The sequence below is a fragment of the Hesperophylax consimilis genome, chromosome 26, assembly GCF_061612785.1.
Source record: "Hesperophylax consimilis isolate HC1 chromosome 26, BYU_Hcon_1.0, whole genome shotgun sequence".
Classification (NCBI taxonomy): domain Eukaryota; kingdom Metazoa; phylum Arthropoda; class Insecta; order Trichoptera; family Limnephilidae; genus Hesperophylax; species Hesperophylax consimilis.
The window spans coordinates 12801750-12819441 of record NC_142861.1 but is presented as its reverse complement, the minus strand read 5'-3'; the positions used below and the strand labels follow the sequence as shown (position 1 = coordinate 12819441).

At 35.1% G+C, this 17692-nt stretch overlaps 1 protein-coding gene across 2 annotated transcripts in view; it reads left to right on the top strand.

The window, feature by feature from the left end:
- The window catches only part of LOC149411134 (uncharacterized), a 41368-nt gene that overhangs the window by 440 nt on the left and 23236 nt on the right, over positions 1 to 17692 (top strand). For both annotated transcript variants that reach the window (XM_089647195.1, XM_089647194.1), the window contains one exon: positions 43 to 1239. In XM_089647195.1, the coding sequence (XP_089503321.1) occupies positions 336 to 1239 (904 nt within the window). In that variant the 5' untranslated portion in view covers positions 43 to 335. The remainder of the gene's footprint in view (positions 1 to 42; positions 1240 to 17692) is intronic.

The following is a 17692-nucleotide window of genomic DNA, read 5'->3' as shown; positions in this document are numbered from 1 at the left end:
ATTTCATAGCAATTATTCACTATTCAATATTGTTTTCAACAGGAATCCTAGAAATCATCCTTGTCCTCCGTGGTGCTCCGTGGTTTCTAAAAAACCGCCGTATTCTTGTTACACGTCCTCACAGATGTTTTTCACCTGACGAAAGTGACAATAACAGCTTAATAAATACTTCCACAAAGAAGAATAAAGAAAATAAAATCTCAAAGAAGACTGGAGAAAATTTTACCTTAATAGAGTTTGGCGAATCAAGTAGCAAATCTGCTCCTCGTTTTTCACCAAATCACCGTATTTTGACATCTCCAAGTAGTTACAGTTCTTCTGATGAAAGCTCGAAGATGATATCCAAAAACGTTTATAATAATAGAGACTCAATAAAGTCTGGACAAAGTGAATTCTCAAATTATTCTGCAGAAATTATGACCTCCAGAAAACCTGGGGAAAACAACACTGCAATTAAGTCTGGAGAGATTGAAGCCTTGATAAAGCCCGTAGGAAACGAAACCACAATAAAATCTGCTGATAATGTATCTAGCAACAAACCTGTTCCTCGGTTTTCACCAAACCACCGTATTTTGATGTCCCCAAGTAGCTTCTGCTCTTCTAATGAATGGATTAAAGAAAGAACCAACAACATTTATAATGGAGGATTGATAAAATCTGAAGAAAACAAAAATACAATAAAATCTTCAGAAAATGAAACCTCCATAAAGTTAAGCATTTCCAGCAGCAGGCCTGCTCCTCGTTTTTCACCAAACCCCCGCTTTCTGACATCCCCGAGTACTTGTAGCTCTTCTGATGAAAGCTTAAAGATTAGAACCAAAAACGTTTATAATGAAGCCTCAACAGTGTCTGACGAAAATCCCTCAATGAAGTCTGGAGGAAACAACATTACAGTAAAGCCTGGTGAAAACAAAACCACAATCAAATCTTTAGAAAATGAATCTTCGATAAAATGGGATGAATCCAACAGCAGACCTGCTCCTCTTTTTTCACCGAACCACCATATTCTTACACATCCAAGTAGTTTCAGCTCTTCTGATGAAAGCCTAAACATAAGAACCATAAGTGTTCACAACAGAACCTCTAAGATAACGCCTGAGATCAGTTTGAAAGAAGATGTTTTGGATCTTGATTTGGACCAGGAATTATATGACGAATGTTGGAAAGAGGCTGCCGATGCAGCCGGTGGTCCGATGTTTAGGTCTGATGAAGTGAAGGTCATTATGAAAAGACTGCTTGGTAAGTTTGGCTTTATTTTTTGCATGTTCCTGAACATTTATTCATAAAAAGTATGGCAAATATGTTAATTAAATATTTTGTTATTTTGGCGTCAAGCAAACACTAACAGCATTACTAATAAACAAAACACTTCCAAACCGTTAAACGGTGTTTTGGTTACACATTGAATAAAGACTGTACAATTTCTGTTTCAAAGTATTACCAATAAAAAATGTCTTTAACCGGCTGCGAAGTTAATGCTTTAATTGGCAGCCATGCGCATTGCGCATGAGCTCCCCTACTAAACGATTGTTTTGATTTGTGATGTGTGATTCAACATATGTTCATAATTTATATTCTAATGACCAATTCACTATTTTATTTTATATATACATAAATTATAAACAATGCAAAACACAATGAACCTTTGTCTGTTCAACTGGGGAAGATTCCCGTTTCAGGACAGCCAAATAGTGTATTTAGTACATAATATTCTTACAATGGAATGGCGATGCTGTCAAAACAAATTTTGAGAACATTGTTGATTGCATTCGAAGTGACAGGATGGTTTCTTTATCCTTGAAAGAATCGCAAAGATGTAATTTATTACCAGGGTCAATTTGATAACATTAGTAATTGCATTCAGAACAGATGAATGGTTTCTTTCGGGACATCACAAGCCTGAGATTCTTTCCAGGGCATTTTGGAGAACGTTTACAATTGTATAGTTAGAATTTCCACATTTATAAATCAATCCTATAGTACTATATTTTTAGAATTTCTTAGATGATAGAAATGACACATTACTAGACCAGAATATATGCCGTATGAAATATGAATTACCAATTTTAAAATTTCGAATCTTTATTTATTATGGCTAGTCATTATTATACAGTAATCGAAATAAAACCGCGCAAAAGATTCGTAAATTTAAATTTAAATAATAACAACAATGAAGATCAAGTATTAGGAACAAAAATAACCATTTTTAAACTTGAAATAAAAAGTGATTTTACGTCCTTATCTCTCGTATAAAATAACCTTTTGGAAGATAAAAAATAAAATTTAACATAATATTATCAACACTATTCTATATTTTTCTATCTAAGTACTTTAATAAGTACTAAAATAAATAAATTATTATATTAGTATAATTCAATATATTTTCTATTATTTGTGTTATTTGTAGTCATTAATAATGTCATATTGTGAATTTAGTTTCATGTTATTGGAAAAAGTGAGGTCATTTCGAACATATTATTTTTTAATTGCCTGTTACCACATGAATTTTATAAGAATTCCATATTTTTTTATAACAAATGCTTTATACATGTGCAGGTAAATACAATTCCAAGAAATCAATGTTTATATTGTGCCAAAAATAATGTAAAATGACAGATTAATTTTTGTTATTCTGTGGGAATTATTATTATAATTTTTAATTGTATGAACAAGATAAAAAATGACAGCTTTTATGCAAATTCCTTATAAAAAGACTGTTTTTTGAATTTTGATTTTGCTTGTTTTGATTAAAAATGTTTGTAGAAGTAAAATATTGCGATGTTTCTAAAAAGTATAAAATTAAGTCGCTTTTCACGTCTGTCTGTTTGTGCGCTTAGTTCTTCTAAAGTGTGCACCGGATTTGATAGGGTTTTCACCATAATTTAGAGAATTTCTTCCGAAAGGTTTATATATATGTATATAAAACATGCATATTATTAATGAGTTAATGATGAATGTAAGTAAGTCTAAAGTAATGGTGTTTGAAAGAGAAAGTACGAAAACAGTGTGCAATATAGTTGTGAATGAGGAATACTTGGAGCAGGTGGATGAATTTGTGTATTTAGGAAGCATGTTTACGAGAGATGGGAAGGCTGACAGAGATATTGAAAGAAGAGTAAATGCAGGTAACTCCATTAATGGAGGACTGAACGCAGTTGGCGCTAACAAAAAATTGTCCAAAGAAGCGAAGTTAGCAGTCCACAATGGAGTGCTGGTACCTACCCTGATGTATGGAAGTGAGGCATGGAACTGGCAAAGAAAGGATGAAAGTAGATTGAATGCTGTTGAAATGAGATCCCTGAGGCGTATGTGTGGTAAAACCATGTATGATCGTGTGAGGAATGTGGATATCCGCAAAGAGTGCAAGGCTGATGTAAGCGTAATGAGTAAGATCAAGAAAGGGACGCTTAGATGGTTTGGGCATGTAGAGCGAATGAGCGAAGAAAGGAGTGTAAGGAGAATATACGATGCAAATGTGAATGGTAGCAGAAGTCGGGGACGCCCGAGGAAGACATGGCATGACCAAGTGAATCAGATACTTGAGTCGGGCCATGTCAAGGGTCAGAACAATAGAAGAGTATGTATGAGACGATGTATGAATGTGAATGAGGCAAGGAGTGTGTGCCAAGACCGAGTTGTTTGGCGGTCCGTCCTCTCTGCCTACCCCTGCGGGGAAACGGCGTGATGGTTAGTTAGTTAGTTAGTTAGTTTAGAGAAAAGTCAATGTTTTATAATCAAGTCATAAAAAAATATTTTATGGTGCTTACATTGCTAACGCTGGCTAAACCATATGAGATACATCAAAATAATGTACTACAGAATTGTATATCTTAAAAAGGCCTACAGAAAAGTCCGCAATGATATATGTCTATCTCCTAAGGATAACTCCCAGCAATGATATATGTCTATCTCCTAAGGATAACTCCCAGCAATGATATATGTCTATCTCCTAAGGATAACTCCCAGCAATGATATATGTCTATCTCCTAAGGATAACTCCCAGCAATGATATATGTCTATCTCCTAAGGATAACTCCCAGCAATGATATATGTCTATCTCCTAAGGATAACTCCCAGCAATGATATATGTCTATCTCCTAAGGATAACTCCCAGCAATGATATATGTCTATCTCCTAAGGATAACTCCCAGCAATGATATATGTCTATCTCCTAAGGATAACTCCCAGCAATGATATATGTCTATCTCCTAAGGATAACTCCCAGCAATGATATATGTCTATCTCCTAAGGATAACTCCCAGCAATGATATATGTCTATCTCCTAAGGATAACTCCCAGCAATGATATATGTCTATCTTCTAAGGATAACTCCCAGCAATGATATATGTCTATCTTCTAAGGATAACTCCCAGCAATGATATATGTCTATCTTCTAAGGATAACTCCCAGCAATGATATATGTCTATCTTCTAAGGATAACTCCCAGCAATGATATATGTCTATCTCCTAAGGATAACTCCCAGCAATGATATATGTCTATCTTCTAAGGATAACTCCCAGCAATGATATATGTCTATCTTCTAAGGATAACTCCCAGCAATGATATATGTCTATCTCCTAAGGATAACTCCCAGCAATGATATATGTCTATCTTCTAAGGATAACTCCCAGCAATGATATATGTCTATCTTCTAAGGATAACTCCCAGCAATGATATATGTCTATCTTCTAAGGATAACTCCCAGCAATGATATATGTCTATCTCCTAAGGATAACTCCCAGCAATGATATATGTCTATCTTCTAAGGATAACTCCCAGCAATGATATATGTCTATCTTCTAAGGATAACACCCAGCAATGATATATGTCTATCTTCTAAGGATAACTCCCAGCAATGATATATGTCTATCTTCTAAGGATAACTCCCAGCAATGATATATGTCTATCTTCTAAGGATAACTCCCAGCAATGATATATGTCTATCTTCTAAGGATAACTCCCAGCAATGATATATGTCTATCTTCTAAGGATAACTCCCAGCAATGATATATGTCTATCTTCTAAGGATAACTCCCAGCAATGATATATGTCTATCTTCTAAGGATAACTCCCAGCAATGATATATGTCTATCTTCTAAGGATAACTCCCAGCAATGATATATGTCTATCTTCTAAGGATAACTCCCAGCAATGATATATGTCTATCTTCTAAGGATAACTCCCAGCAATGATATATGTCTATCTTCTAAGGATAACTCCCAGCAACGCCCGGGGACAAGTCAGCTAGTTTCAAATAAAATCTAAAAAGTAATGTTATCTTGTCTCTAAAATGGTAATTGTTTTTAGAACATCTTATAAACATTCAAGATCCCGCAGAAATATCAAAAAAAAAATTTAAAAAGGCAGAAATATAAATATCAAAAATAAAAATAAAATATCAAAAAATAAAAAAAGGCAGGAATATCATTTCACAGGTAAGTAAAGTTTAGGAAAGCATTCCTTCAAACATTTTTTCAATTTATTTGATTGTTTAGACATGTTTTTGCTTAAAGTATGTTTTATGTTATTTAAACGCCCATAGCGCTTTTACATATAATAATGTACATCATTACTTTTTTTTAGTTATACAGATTACATTAAAAAAAATCAGTGTCAACAAAATATAGGTTACTTAAAAAATATCAGATTTAACAAAATATAGGTTACATAAAATATAAGAGTTTAAAAAATATAGGTATGATAGAGTGCAAATAAGTGAGATAAATAATAGAAAATCTTCCAAAATCCTCCAAATCAACGATAATGTTAAAAAGAAGGTATAAAATAAGTTGATAACAATAGTTTACAAAGTTGGTAGAAATAGTTCGCACATCTCCGTTTAAAGTTTGCCAAGTTCAAATTATTGTCAAATACATTTATATTGTTTAAGTATTTGTTACCAATACTGTGTAAACGTTGTATTAGAGAATGAAAACTATAGTTGGAATGAGATGTATGTATGTAAAATGTTGATATTTGCCTAGTTGTTCGTGTAGGTATGTGTAGATTTATTAATTGCAGGAGTTCACAACAATCGAATTTAGAGTTCAATAATTTTAATAAAAAGGTTTGGTAGTTTATTTTTCTCATAGACATATGAATATTAGTAGACCTGCCCTAAGTGATTAAAAGCGTATTATCCCCACTCCCCATACCGGTTCCATTGGAGCCGGCTGTGCTCGCGTATGGCCTCAAGTGAAATTTGAAAACGTGACGTCATCATTCTTGTGCGAACTATGGTCGAGGCATCATCGGTTCATTTTACGAAATAACACGGCAAAATGTTGACTTGTGATATGAAAACTTGTAAAAATAGATGTGAAAAAGAGAATAAACCCAATTGTCATATTACATTCCATAAGTAAGCATTATTTTACTTTATTTTAAGCTTATTCACACCGTATTATATGGATCAGTTTTAGAAACATATACTATCACATCACAATGTAGCGATTCTCAAGTGTGCTCATCGTTGTTTACTGGGGTAAGTAAATTATGAAACATTTTTAAAAGTGTCTTAACTAAATACTCTGAAACTAACTACGACTCTGCAAACAGAAGAAATTTACTTTGCCGAATTTGGACTTCGCAAATTAGTTCATAACGTGGCGAGTAATTTGCGCTCCCATGTAAAAATGTCTATTCATTCAAAAGCAGATTTTACTTTTAAGAACTAAATGGTGATATTATAATGCGAGATGCCTATTTACTGTCAGATTGATTTATTGACGAATCACAGTCAGCCTTACCCCCTTCGTTCTTCAACAGTTGATTTTACCCCTCGCCATTATCTTCTCGTCTATTAATTCCTATGTCTGTGATTTTTCTTCTGTTTTCTAATGTTGGAATATTTAAAAGATTTATTAATGACAGGTTATTTAAGGGATGTTAAGTATAAATTTTACGAAGCCCAGAAATTTTTTTTGAATTCTTTCAACATTATTATTTTTTTTTTTTAAAGTGCCGGTAACCCGGGCGTTTATTGACATCAATATTTGTTTACAAATTATGTGCGCTACCCGACTCACTAGACAATATCTGTTCTGAGCCGGGTAGCAGTATTATGAATATGTACATTGTAGAAAGCCATGCTGTTTGTCATTTATTAACTTTGTTAGTGTAAGAAATATATCCCACACTAACAAAGTTAATAAATGACAAACAGCATGGCTTCATTAGAGGTAGATCAACTACAACAAATTTACTACTGTTTCAAAACTATATATTGGAGTCTTTTTCTAAAAATAAACAAGTTGACTGTATATATACTGATTTTTCGAAAGCCTTTGATAAAGTGTCTCACAAAGTACTGATCCAAAAACTTCATGCTATAGGAATCAGAGCAAATATGTTAAGCTGGTTAAGTAGCTACATATCTGGTAGAACTTTACTTGTTAAAATAAAATCTTTTTTATCTAAACCATTTTTGGCCACTAGTGGCGTACCGCAAGGTAGTCATCTTGGCCCAATTTTATTTATTGTTTTTATAAATGACATAGTCAACTGCTTTAAAAATGTCAATGTACTGCTATTCGCCGACGATATTAAATTATATAAAGAAATAACTTCCTTAAACGACTGTCAAGCTCTTCAATCTAATATAGACATGCTAAATAACTGGTGTTCACAAAACAATTTATATTTAAATGTAGAAAAATGCAAAATTTTGACCTTTTCCAGAAAAAAAACATCACAATTTTTTGGCTATTCAATAAATAAAACAAATTTAGAAAGAGTAAAGGAAATGCGAGATCTTGGCATAATAATGGATGAGAAACTAGACTTTACGGCCCACATTCAACAAACTGTGAATAAGGGTATGAAAGCATTAGGTTTTATATTAAGAACAATTAAAAACTTTGAATCTTTACAAATCATAAAACTATTGTACATATCCCTTGTTAGAAGCCTGATAGAACATAACTCTATAGTTTGGTCGCCCTTCTACAATGTACATATTCATAATGTTGAAAGAATTCAAAGAAAATTTCTACGCTTCGTCAATTTTAAACTTAAGATCCCTTTAGAACACATAAATTACCAGTCATTATTGTATCATTTAAATATTCCGACATTAGAAAACAGAAGAAAAATAAACGACCTAACCTTTTTATTAAAATTATTGAACTCTAAATTCGATTGTTGTGAACTCCTGCATTTAATAAATCTACACATACCTACACGAACAACTAGGCAAATATCAACATTTTACATACATACATCTCATTCCAACTATAGTTTTCACTCTCCAATACAACGTTTACACAGTCTTGGTAACAAATACTTAAATAATATAAATGTATTTGACAATAATTTGAACTTGGCCAACTTTAAACGGAGTATGTGCGAACTATTTTTACCTAATTTGTAAACTATTGTTATACTTTCTTATTATCATTATGGTTGATTTTGTGGATTTTGGAAGATTTTATATTTTTCGTCTCACTTACTCTATCCATACCTATATTTTTAAAATTCTTATATTTTATGTAACATATTTTGTCAACTCTGATATTTTTTTATGTAACCTGTATTTTGCTAACACTGATTTTTTTATTTTTTTTTTATTTTTTATATGTCATCTGTATAACTAAAAAATAAAGATGTACATTATTATAGGTAAAAGCCCTATGGGCGTTTAAATAAATAAATAAATAAATAAAATAAATAAAAGGCGACCAAACTATGGAGTTATGCTCTATCGGGCTTCTAACAAGGGATATGTACAATAGTTTTATGATTGTAAAGATTCAAAGTTTTGAATTGTTCTTAATAATATAAATCCTAATGTTTTCATACCCTTATTCACAATTTGTTAAATGTGGGCCGTAAAGTCTAGTTTCTCATCCATTATTATGCCAAGATCTAGCATTTTCTTTACTCTTTCTAAATTTGTTTCATTTATTGACTAGCCGATGTTTTTTGATGTTTTTTTTCTGGAAAAACTCAAAATTTAAATATAAATTGTTTTGTGAACACCAGTTATTTAGCATGTCTGTATTAGATTTAAGAACTTGACAGTTAAGAAGGTTATTTTTTTATATAATTTAATATAGTCGGCGAATAGCAGTACATTGACATTTTTAGCAGTTGACTATATCGTTTATTAGTATTATCGTTCACTAGTGGCCAAAAATGGTTTAGATTAAAAAGATTTTATTTTAACAAATAAAGTTCTACCATATATGTAGCTACTTTTCGCTGACACTGCTTTCGAGAAATCAGTATATATACAGTAGCCTGGGCCGCCACTGTATGGCGAAAAAAAAGAAGACTTATTTCAATAAGCGCTACCGATAAAAAGTTGCCTTAGGTCTTTATTGTTAATAAAAAATAAAAAAAAGTCATTGAATGTTATCATTTTTAGGTTCCATTTTGCGATCGAAAATTGATTAAAATACATTTTTTTGTGAATTATTCCCAAGTGATAAGGTAATGAAAGAGTTATAATTTCAATTTTCACAATAATTTAAGAATTTAACTCATAAATATTATAGATATCGTATAGAAATAAACGTAATCAATTATTCCGGTATGAAATAACGCTTAGTTTCAATTTTTGACATCCTTTTTCTGGAGATTATGGTGGTAGTAATAAGGCCTTCCCTGTTCTTCTTGCCACACACTTTCGAAGATGCTTCAGTTTCAACCTTCACACAGCGTTCTACCGATTGTGTGTGTCAGGGGAATCTCTCAAATTTTAGGAAAATGGAACTGATTTCAGAATTTGGTTATGATCCTCCAGGTCTTGTTTTGTTACACCTTCTAAAATTGGAGGATATGTGATCGGCGTATCTTGCCTAGATATCATATCAATATAGCATTGTGTATTAAAATTCAATGTTGGTACTTTAAATGTTCGGAGCTCTGTCCGGGAAAACTCTCTGGCTTTCAACAAACGTCTTATCCCAAGTTCTTTGATGATAAGCGATTCATCGGTTATCATTGATAAGAGTAAATTTTCCGGATGAGTGTAGTAAGCATTTCGCTGTATTACGGGATAAATGATGGCTTTTAATTCGTCGGGAAGATAGCGCGAATAGTTTATCATATTATAAATATGCCTCGAAACAATCTTTGCACGACCCATGTAGTTTTATATCAAACCACATGGGAACATATACCCTCATGATAAATGTGGTTAATATGACCAGATTTTCTGATGGCGTTGCGCATCCAATATACAGTCGTAGGATACTACTCGCTGTAGTAAGCCATCGTGCATGTGACATCACTCCGGGGTTTCTTCTGGCAATATCAGGATGACAACGTCCGCTGGAAACTGTTTTGAAAATATCGAGCAAGTATTTTTGATCGGTGCTTAAATCAGCATGCAGGACATCGGTCGACTACTCCACATCAATATTTTAAAAAGATTGAACCGGCAAATTATGACAATTATGAAGAGCCGAACATACGGGGCCGGAAAAAGCACGAGGTCCAGTAGTTGTGCCATCCAACATAATAATCAAATGGCGTAGAAGCAGCTCATTGCAATGAAAAAGACAGACACTGTACTGGACGATTTAAGTGTCTCTCCATCGTTCAAATCACACCACCAGTTGTTCCCGTGTTAACATTTGTACCACCACAACCAATTGCTTTTAAATGGTCAAGTGAAATGTTTTGACAAGCAAAGTATTCTATAATTACTTTGGTTATATTAACCGTCAGTGCCTGACTTAGGGGTAATATGGGTCAAGAAATGAGGTCCTGGTTCCACGATTAACGGTACGTGTTCTTCAAGTACCGTGCTTTTATAATATTTCTGTCCTTTTTTTATATTAACCAAAGTCTTGTCCTTTCGACCATCAAAAAATAATCCACTTACTTTATCCCAAGTCTTTGATTTCATGAGTATAGATCTGGTACGCAGACGTGCGCGACGCAGTCTATTTTTATCTATTACTTTATTGGTATTATCCTGCGTTATTATATTGCAATCATTTAAGGCGTCAGAAGCGATTGCTGCACCAGCTCGTTCCGATATCCTGAACCTGTCACAGATCTTGGAGAGAACTGTAAAAGATGGAGATTTGCTGGTCGTCGGAAAAGCAGTGGTATTAGTCTTAAGTAGCCTACTTGATTTTGCGATCGGAGAAGATGATTTTGATGTTGAAGTGGAAGATAATGATACAGTGTCTACAAATTCTTTTTCTTCCCACACCTGGCTTTTTATTTTAGTGAGATCTTTTCTCTTTCTCTTCATAGATTTTTCCATTTGTTTCGTAGTCGGTGTATCAACACTGCTGATGAACATTTTTCTCTCACCTCTTTGGTCTTCCAAAAGCTGTTTTTCTTTAAGGGAAACTTTCCTTGCTTTCGAACAAATACAATAATTGTCTTTACATTTACAAGAACAAATATCGAACAGTCGGGAGCTTGTTTCCTTAAATTGAGATACTTTTTTTTTTAAATAAACTGTATTTCTTTTCTGTCTTTAACAGGAATTTATACTTAAGATGATAAACCTTAATAATTTTCGCAATTCTTTCTTTCGAAATAGTTGGCAAAGAAGCTTTTTCCCATATTTCTAAAATACTTGAAATTACCTTCAAAACAATATCACGTAACGGAGGGTCTTTGGGGCCATGGATCGATTTCCACTCCGATCGCTCCCACTCACAACACTTCCATACGTCTTCGTACGTGGGCAACACATTGTCTTTAAGCACCTTAAAATTACCAATAATAGGTCACGTGGTTAACTTTCTAATTTTTTGCTCATTTTTACACTGTTACCAAAAAAATACGCGTGACCTCTCCTTTCGAAAGCAGTTGGTCGACTAAGGCCTAGGGCAAATACAGAACGGCGAGTAAAGCGCGCAGCCCGTGCGACGGCGAGGCTAGGAACTGCGGGCAGGAACTTTTTTGTGTCAAATTACTACAAAAATAATAGATTCTAGTTATACACAGTAAAGCTACATACTTTATTAAAGAAGATTTCATAAATGCACATGATTAAACTGATCCAGAATACTTTATAATGAGACTGAAAAAAACTAACTTTTAACATATTTTCTCCAACTTTAAAGGCAAAGTGGAGCCTTAAGATATTTTTTGATTTTTTTTAAGTAGGTATATTATTCTGATGTTTTAGATACAAAGACAACTTTTTATGAGTAGCGTCAAATGGAATTCTGAAGAAAAAAAAATCGGCCCACACTAATATACAGTCAACTTGTTTATTTTTAGAAAAAGACTCCAATATATAGTTTTGAAACAGTAGTGAATTTGTTGTAGTTAATCTACCTTTAATGAAGCCACGTTGTTTGTCATTTATTACCTTTGTTAGTGTAGGATATATTTCTTCCAGAACTAAAGATTCAAAGATTTTGTGTAATACAGATTGTATGCATACATATTGGTTGATAGTTTGAAATGTCAGTCTCGTCACCTTTTTTAAATATTGGAATAATATAGCTGGATTTCCAGTAGACGGGAAATATCCAGAAGATAGTAGGTGGTTAAATAAAATGGTTAGTGGTTTAGACCAGGGGTCTCCAAACTTTTCAGCTGGAGGGCCACATTGACTACTCCAGTGAGTTCGGAGGGCCAAAACCGTTTTAATTTCTAGACACCCATATATTCTGTCCTAGGGAGGGGGGGGGTAGACAATAGAATTTTCAGGGATGAAAATATAGCTTTAGATAACGTAGCTTTGAAGATAATTTTTGATACTCGTTTCTCAGACCTTGATATCGTTGCGAATCAAAAAAAGATTTTTCAAAAAAATCCTCTTGATATGTTCGCGCGATACTTGTTGACGCAATGTATTGGTGCCAAGTACCTCGCCAACGAGCATATTTATTTAAAAATATCGCAGAGTTTTCGCCCCTTCTGAGCAAGGTCTTAGCCATTAGCTGTCGCGGGTCCTTCATGACACTGGTCATAAGATGTCGCGGGCCGGATGGAAGACACTGGCGGGCCGGATACGGCCCGCGGGCCGTAGTTTGGAGACCCCTGGTTTAGACAATACAAAAGAGCACTTTTTAGGAAAATTGGCGGGATTGTGTCCGGGCCTGCAGACTTTTTAATGTCTAAGGAACTAAGTTTTTTTTGCAAGATTCTTCGGTGATGTAGCAGTCTGTTAAATGTGTGGTTTTTTTTTAATGTGTTTGAATGAATATTTTCTTCTGGCGTTTCATCATCATAAACATTTTTAAAGAAATCAGAAGAAATTTTTTTTTTTTTGTGCATTACAGATTGATGCAATATCACAATACATATGAAATAACAAAAATTTACAAAGCTTTAAATGAAATATTTACGATGTCTTGTGTATTGTTGGCGAATTATGCATTTCTGGAGGATAGTCTGTGCTGTCGTTGTTTATTGTTTTAATAAATTTCCAGAGATTGTTCTAATTTAAGACTGTGTTCTCGATAGAATTTATATACGTTCTATAACAGATTTTAGAGAGATCTTTGCATTTTTTCCTACTTTCACTGAAATTTGCATAGTCGATTTTCTTCTGAGTTTTTTTTAAATTTCTTATTGTTGTAGTGAGGCTATTAGTTCTGATGATAAGTAAGTTGGATATGTATGTTTTTTAGGAGTAAATAGTGGTACATATGATTTGATGGTGGTGGAGAATATTGAATATAGGTTTTCTAAGGAATTGTCAGTATTAATGTCAGACAAAAAAGACCAGTCAACATGCGGAAGATGAGAATTTATAGATTCAAAATCTGCTTTTTTGTAGTTGAGAGTTTTTTCAACGGGTTTCGGCTTGACGCCACATATATTTAACTTAATATAAAGAGGGGGGTGATGGTTATCAACGGGTATCAGAGGATCATTACATTTCTCAATGAATTTAGCATAATTTGATATTGCTAGATCTAGTAAGCGATCATTTGTGTTTTATATAAAGTTATGTTGGAAAAGATTTAAAAAATTTGTCATCTAAAATCTCACGTGCATGATCATTTTCGCTTTCATTAACAATGAAACCACTATCACTTGTTTTCCATTTTAGGTTAGGGAGGTTGTAATCTCCGAGAATAATAATTTTAGAGTTAGGGTATTTGTAGAGTAGATTTTCAACGTCTTCGCTGTGGCTTCAATAGTTTCCGGCATCAGATAGTGGCGGTGTGTACAAAGTTGCAATTATTATTTTTTCTACAGTGGTATCAATTTGTACAAATAGTTGTTCGAGTGTGTTATTTTTTGTTTTGAGTTTACTTTACAATCAATTTCTTCTTTATTGCAATTAGTACTCTGCCTCCCCTTGTTTTGGAACTGGATTTAGAGTTTCTATCACAGTGAAAAAATTTGTACATAGTTGTTGAGTTCTGTTTTTTTTTTTTTTTATGTGACACCTCACAAGAGTGTCCCTGCCTGTGCAGTGCACAGACAGGGGAACTATGTCACCACCCAGTTGGGCGGCGTTGTGAGGCGGAGTAAGGTAGGGGCTGTAGGAAGGGATTTGTTAATGCGGGCCTTGAAGAGGCTCGGATTATAGGAGGGAGGAAAAACAGATGCCGGTAGCTTGATCCACATACGAGCCGACTTACACAAAAACGAGTCGTAAAAACGGCCCGTTCTCATGAAGCCAACGTCAACAGTGAACAGGTGTTCAGTTCGTGTCCGTCGAGTTTCGCGCACGTGCACCGGTGCATCAGGAATCAATGCTGCTAGCTCCTTGGAGCAGGCTCCATTGAAATACCTGTAGAACAGACACAGCATGCCTACATTGCGTCTATGCATTAGAGAAGGCAATCGGTCTGTTAACAATGGATTGTCAATCAGACGGATCGCTCTCCTTTGCACAGATTCAAGCAGGTTTATCAAGTATTTTGGGGCACCAGCCCAAAGGTGGCTCCCAAATTCAATAGTTGGGCGGACTTGAGACTTGTACAGGGTCAGCAGCTGGTCACTGTTGAAGAATCTCCTAGCCCTGTACAAGACGCCCAACTTTTTGGAGGCCTGATTTACTCGGGCTTCTATGGATCCCCGATACTTGAGCTGGTCTGATATAGTAACTCCAAGCATTTCAATGGAGTCTTTATTGGGGAGAGTGCTCCCATCAAATTGCACCAGACAGTCATTGATCTCCCTCTTTGCCGAAATCAGACACGCTTGGGTTTTTGAGACGTTGAAACTGACCAAGTTGGCCTTACCCCAGGCACGAACCATCTCTAGGTGGTGGTCAATTTTTCGCTTCAAAACTTCCCGAGCTGTTCGGACATCATAGGTGGAAGGGGGCCTGTCAAAAAGATAACCCTCGTGAACGGTGCTGTCATCAGAGTAGCAGTGAATTGGTGCACATTCAACGAGATCGTTGATGTGCAATAAAAACAGCGTCGGAGACAGCACAGATCCTTGAGGCACCCCCGCATTGATTTGGTGCGGTGAGGAAGAAGAGCCGTCAACCACGGTTTGAATTGTTCTTCCCCTCAGAAAGTCCGCAATCCAACTATGCAGGGTTGGGTGGATCCCATACGATGGTAACTTCCCGACAAGCGCCCGGTGCCAGACTCTGTCAAAGGCTTTGGAGATATCCAACCCAACGGTTTGGGTTTCACCAAAACGTTCCATGTACCGCCCCCAAATATGCGTTACATATCCGAGTAGATCGCCACACGATCGGTTCCGACGAAATCCATATTGCCGATCGCTTAGGATATTGTTATTCTCGAGATATGTGAGCAATTTGTTGTTAACCACCCTTTCTAATACCTTCGAGAGTATGGAAGTGATGGCTATGGGGCGGTAGTTAGAAGGGTCGGAGCGGTCCCCCTTTTTTGGGATTGGGTGGACGATTGCCTTTTTCCAAAGATCTGGCACCTTTCCACCTTTGAGAGAGAGCCTAAATAATTTCGCGAGCACTGGAGTCATTTCTGCAGAACACCTCTTGAGGACCAAGGCAGGTATTCCGTCCGGCCCACTGGCTTTGTCGACTTTCAGCTCGTTCAAGACTCGGAGAACCTCTCTGTTCCGGATCTTCGGTTCCTCCATTTGAAAACCGCAGTGCGGAATGGAAGGGGAAGTCTCTCCGTTATCTTGAAGAGTTGAGTTTTCCGCGAAAATTTTGCCTAATAATTCAGCTTTCTCGCGGGCCGAGTTAGCCAGCCGACCATCAGGCTTGGTCAGAGGTGGGAAAGTGGTTCTGCAGAAATTTCTTCCGATCGAGCTAGCGAGTGACCAGAAAGCACGGCTACCAGTGGGGCAGTCAGCCAGCTTTTTCGCAATTCTCTGGTCGTGATCGCTCTTAGCTCTATTTAGAACTCCCTTACAATCCCTTGCCCGTTTTCGGTATTCCGAAAGGTTATTCATGGAGCTAATCTTCCGGAGTGCATTAAAAGCCGTATTTTTGAGTCTGGCAGCTTCAGCACAGCGATTATTATGTGAAAAATTGTATCCACTGAAAAAAAATAAAACTGACAGAAGAGCATATAAAGCTCCAATGGAAATCACTACCACTTCCACGGAAGCTTTTGAAAGAATTGCGGTCGACATAGTCGGACCACTTAATGAAACTGTCAATAATAATAAATACATCGTCACATTACAAGACGATCTTACAAAGTTTTCTCAAGCTTATGCAGTTAACTCTACAGAAACAGAAACTGTAGCTGATTGCCTCGTTAAATTCTTTTCTCACTATGGAATACCTAAGTCAATCCTCACAGATCAAGGTGTTCAATTTACTAGTAATTTAATGAAACATCTTACCAACCTATTTAAAATAAAACATTTGAAAACTACCGTTTATCATCCACAAACAAATGGAGCACTAGAACGCTCTCATTCTACTTTAAAGGATTATCTTACTCATTATACACGGTGTCCGGAAACTCGTAGTACAAGCGGGGAACTGGAGAATCTACACCACATGGGGAACCCAAAAAAACATAAAGTTTTTTTTTTTGAGCATTTTCAAAAAAAAAAAAAAAAAAACCAAAAAAAAAAAATTTTCGGCTATTTTAGGGTTAAAGTTTTTTCTGGTGTTTAGGGTTGAATAACAGATGTTTTAACCCTGCAGAGCAGAAATATTTTATGATTACACCGGGTTAAATGAAGGGTGATTTCAAAATAATGCTTCAAATCCGAGTTTCTTCATTTGTTTTACTTTCAAATAGTTTTAATTAGTTGGGTACTTTGATCTTCAGTAATAATTTATAAGAATTTGATTAAAAAAAAAAAAAAAAAAAAAAAAAAAAAAATCAACTTCAAACTCGATTTACTCGATAACGAAAGCTCAAATAAAAAAAAATTATACTACAAAATCGACTCCAAATGTGATGTAGATTCACCAGTTTCCCGCTTGTACTACGAGTTTCCGGACACCCTGTATAGATAGCGACCAAACAAATTGGGACGACTATATCCCTCTAGCTATGTTTTCATATAATACAAGTACTCACTGTACAACTAAATTCACTCCTTACGAACTTGTCTTTGGACATAAACCTATTTTACCAAGCTCTTTAGAAAACCCAGATTCAAACCCAACTTACGAAAGCTATCTTAACCAATTAAAGTATAAATTCGCCATTACCAGATCACTTGCCCGTGAAAGAATCGGACATGCCAAAGAGACATCCAAAAAATATTACGATAGAAATGTATCGAATAATATTTATAAAATTAACGACCTAATATTAATAAAAAATACTAATAAACCTAAATCATTAAGCAAGAAACTTATTCCTAATTGGAAAGGACCGTACAAGATTGTACAGG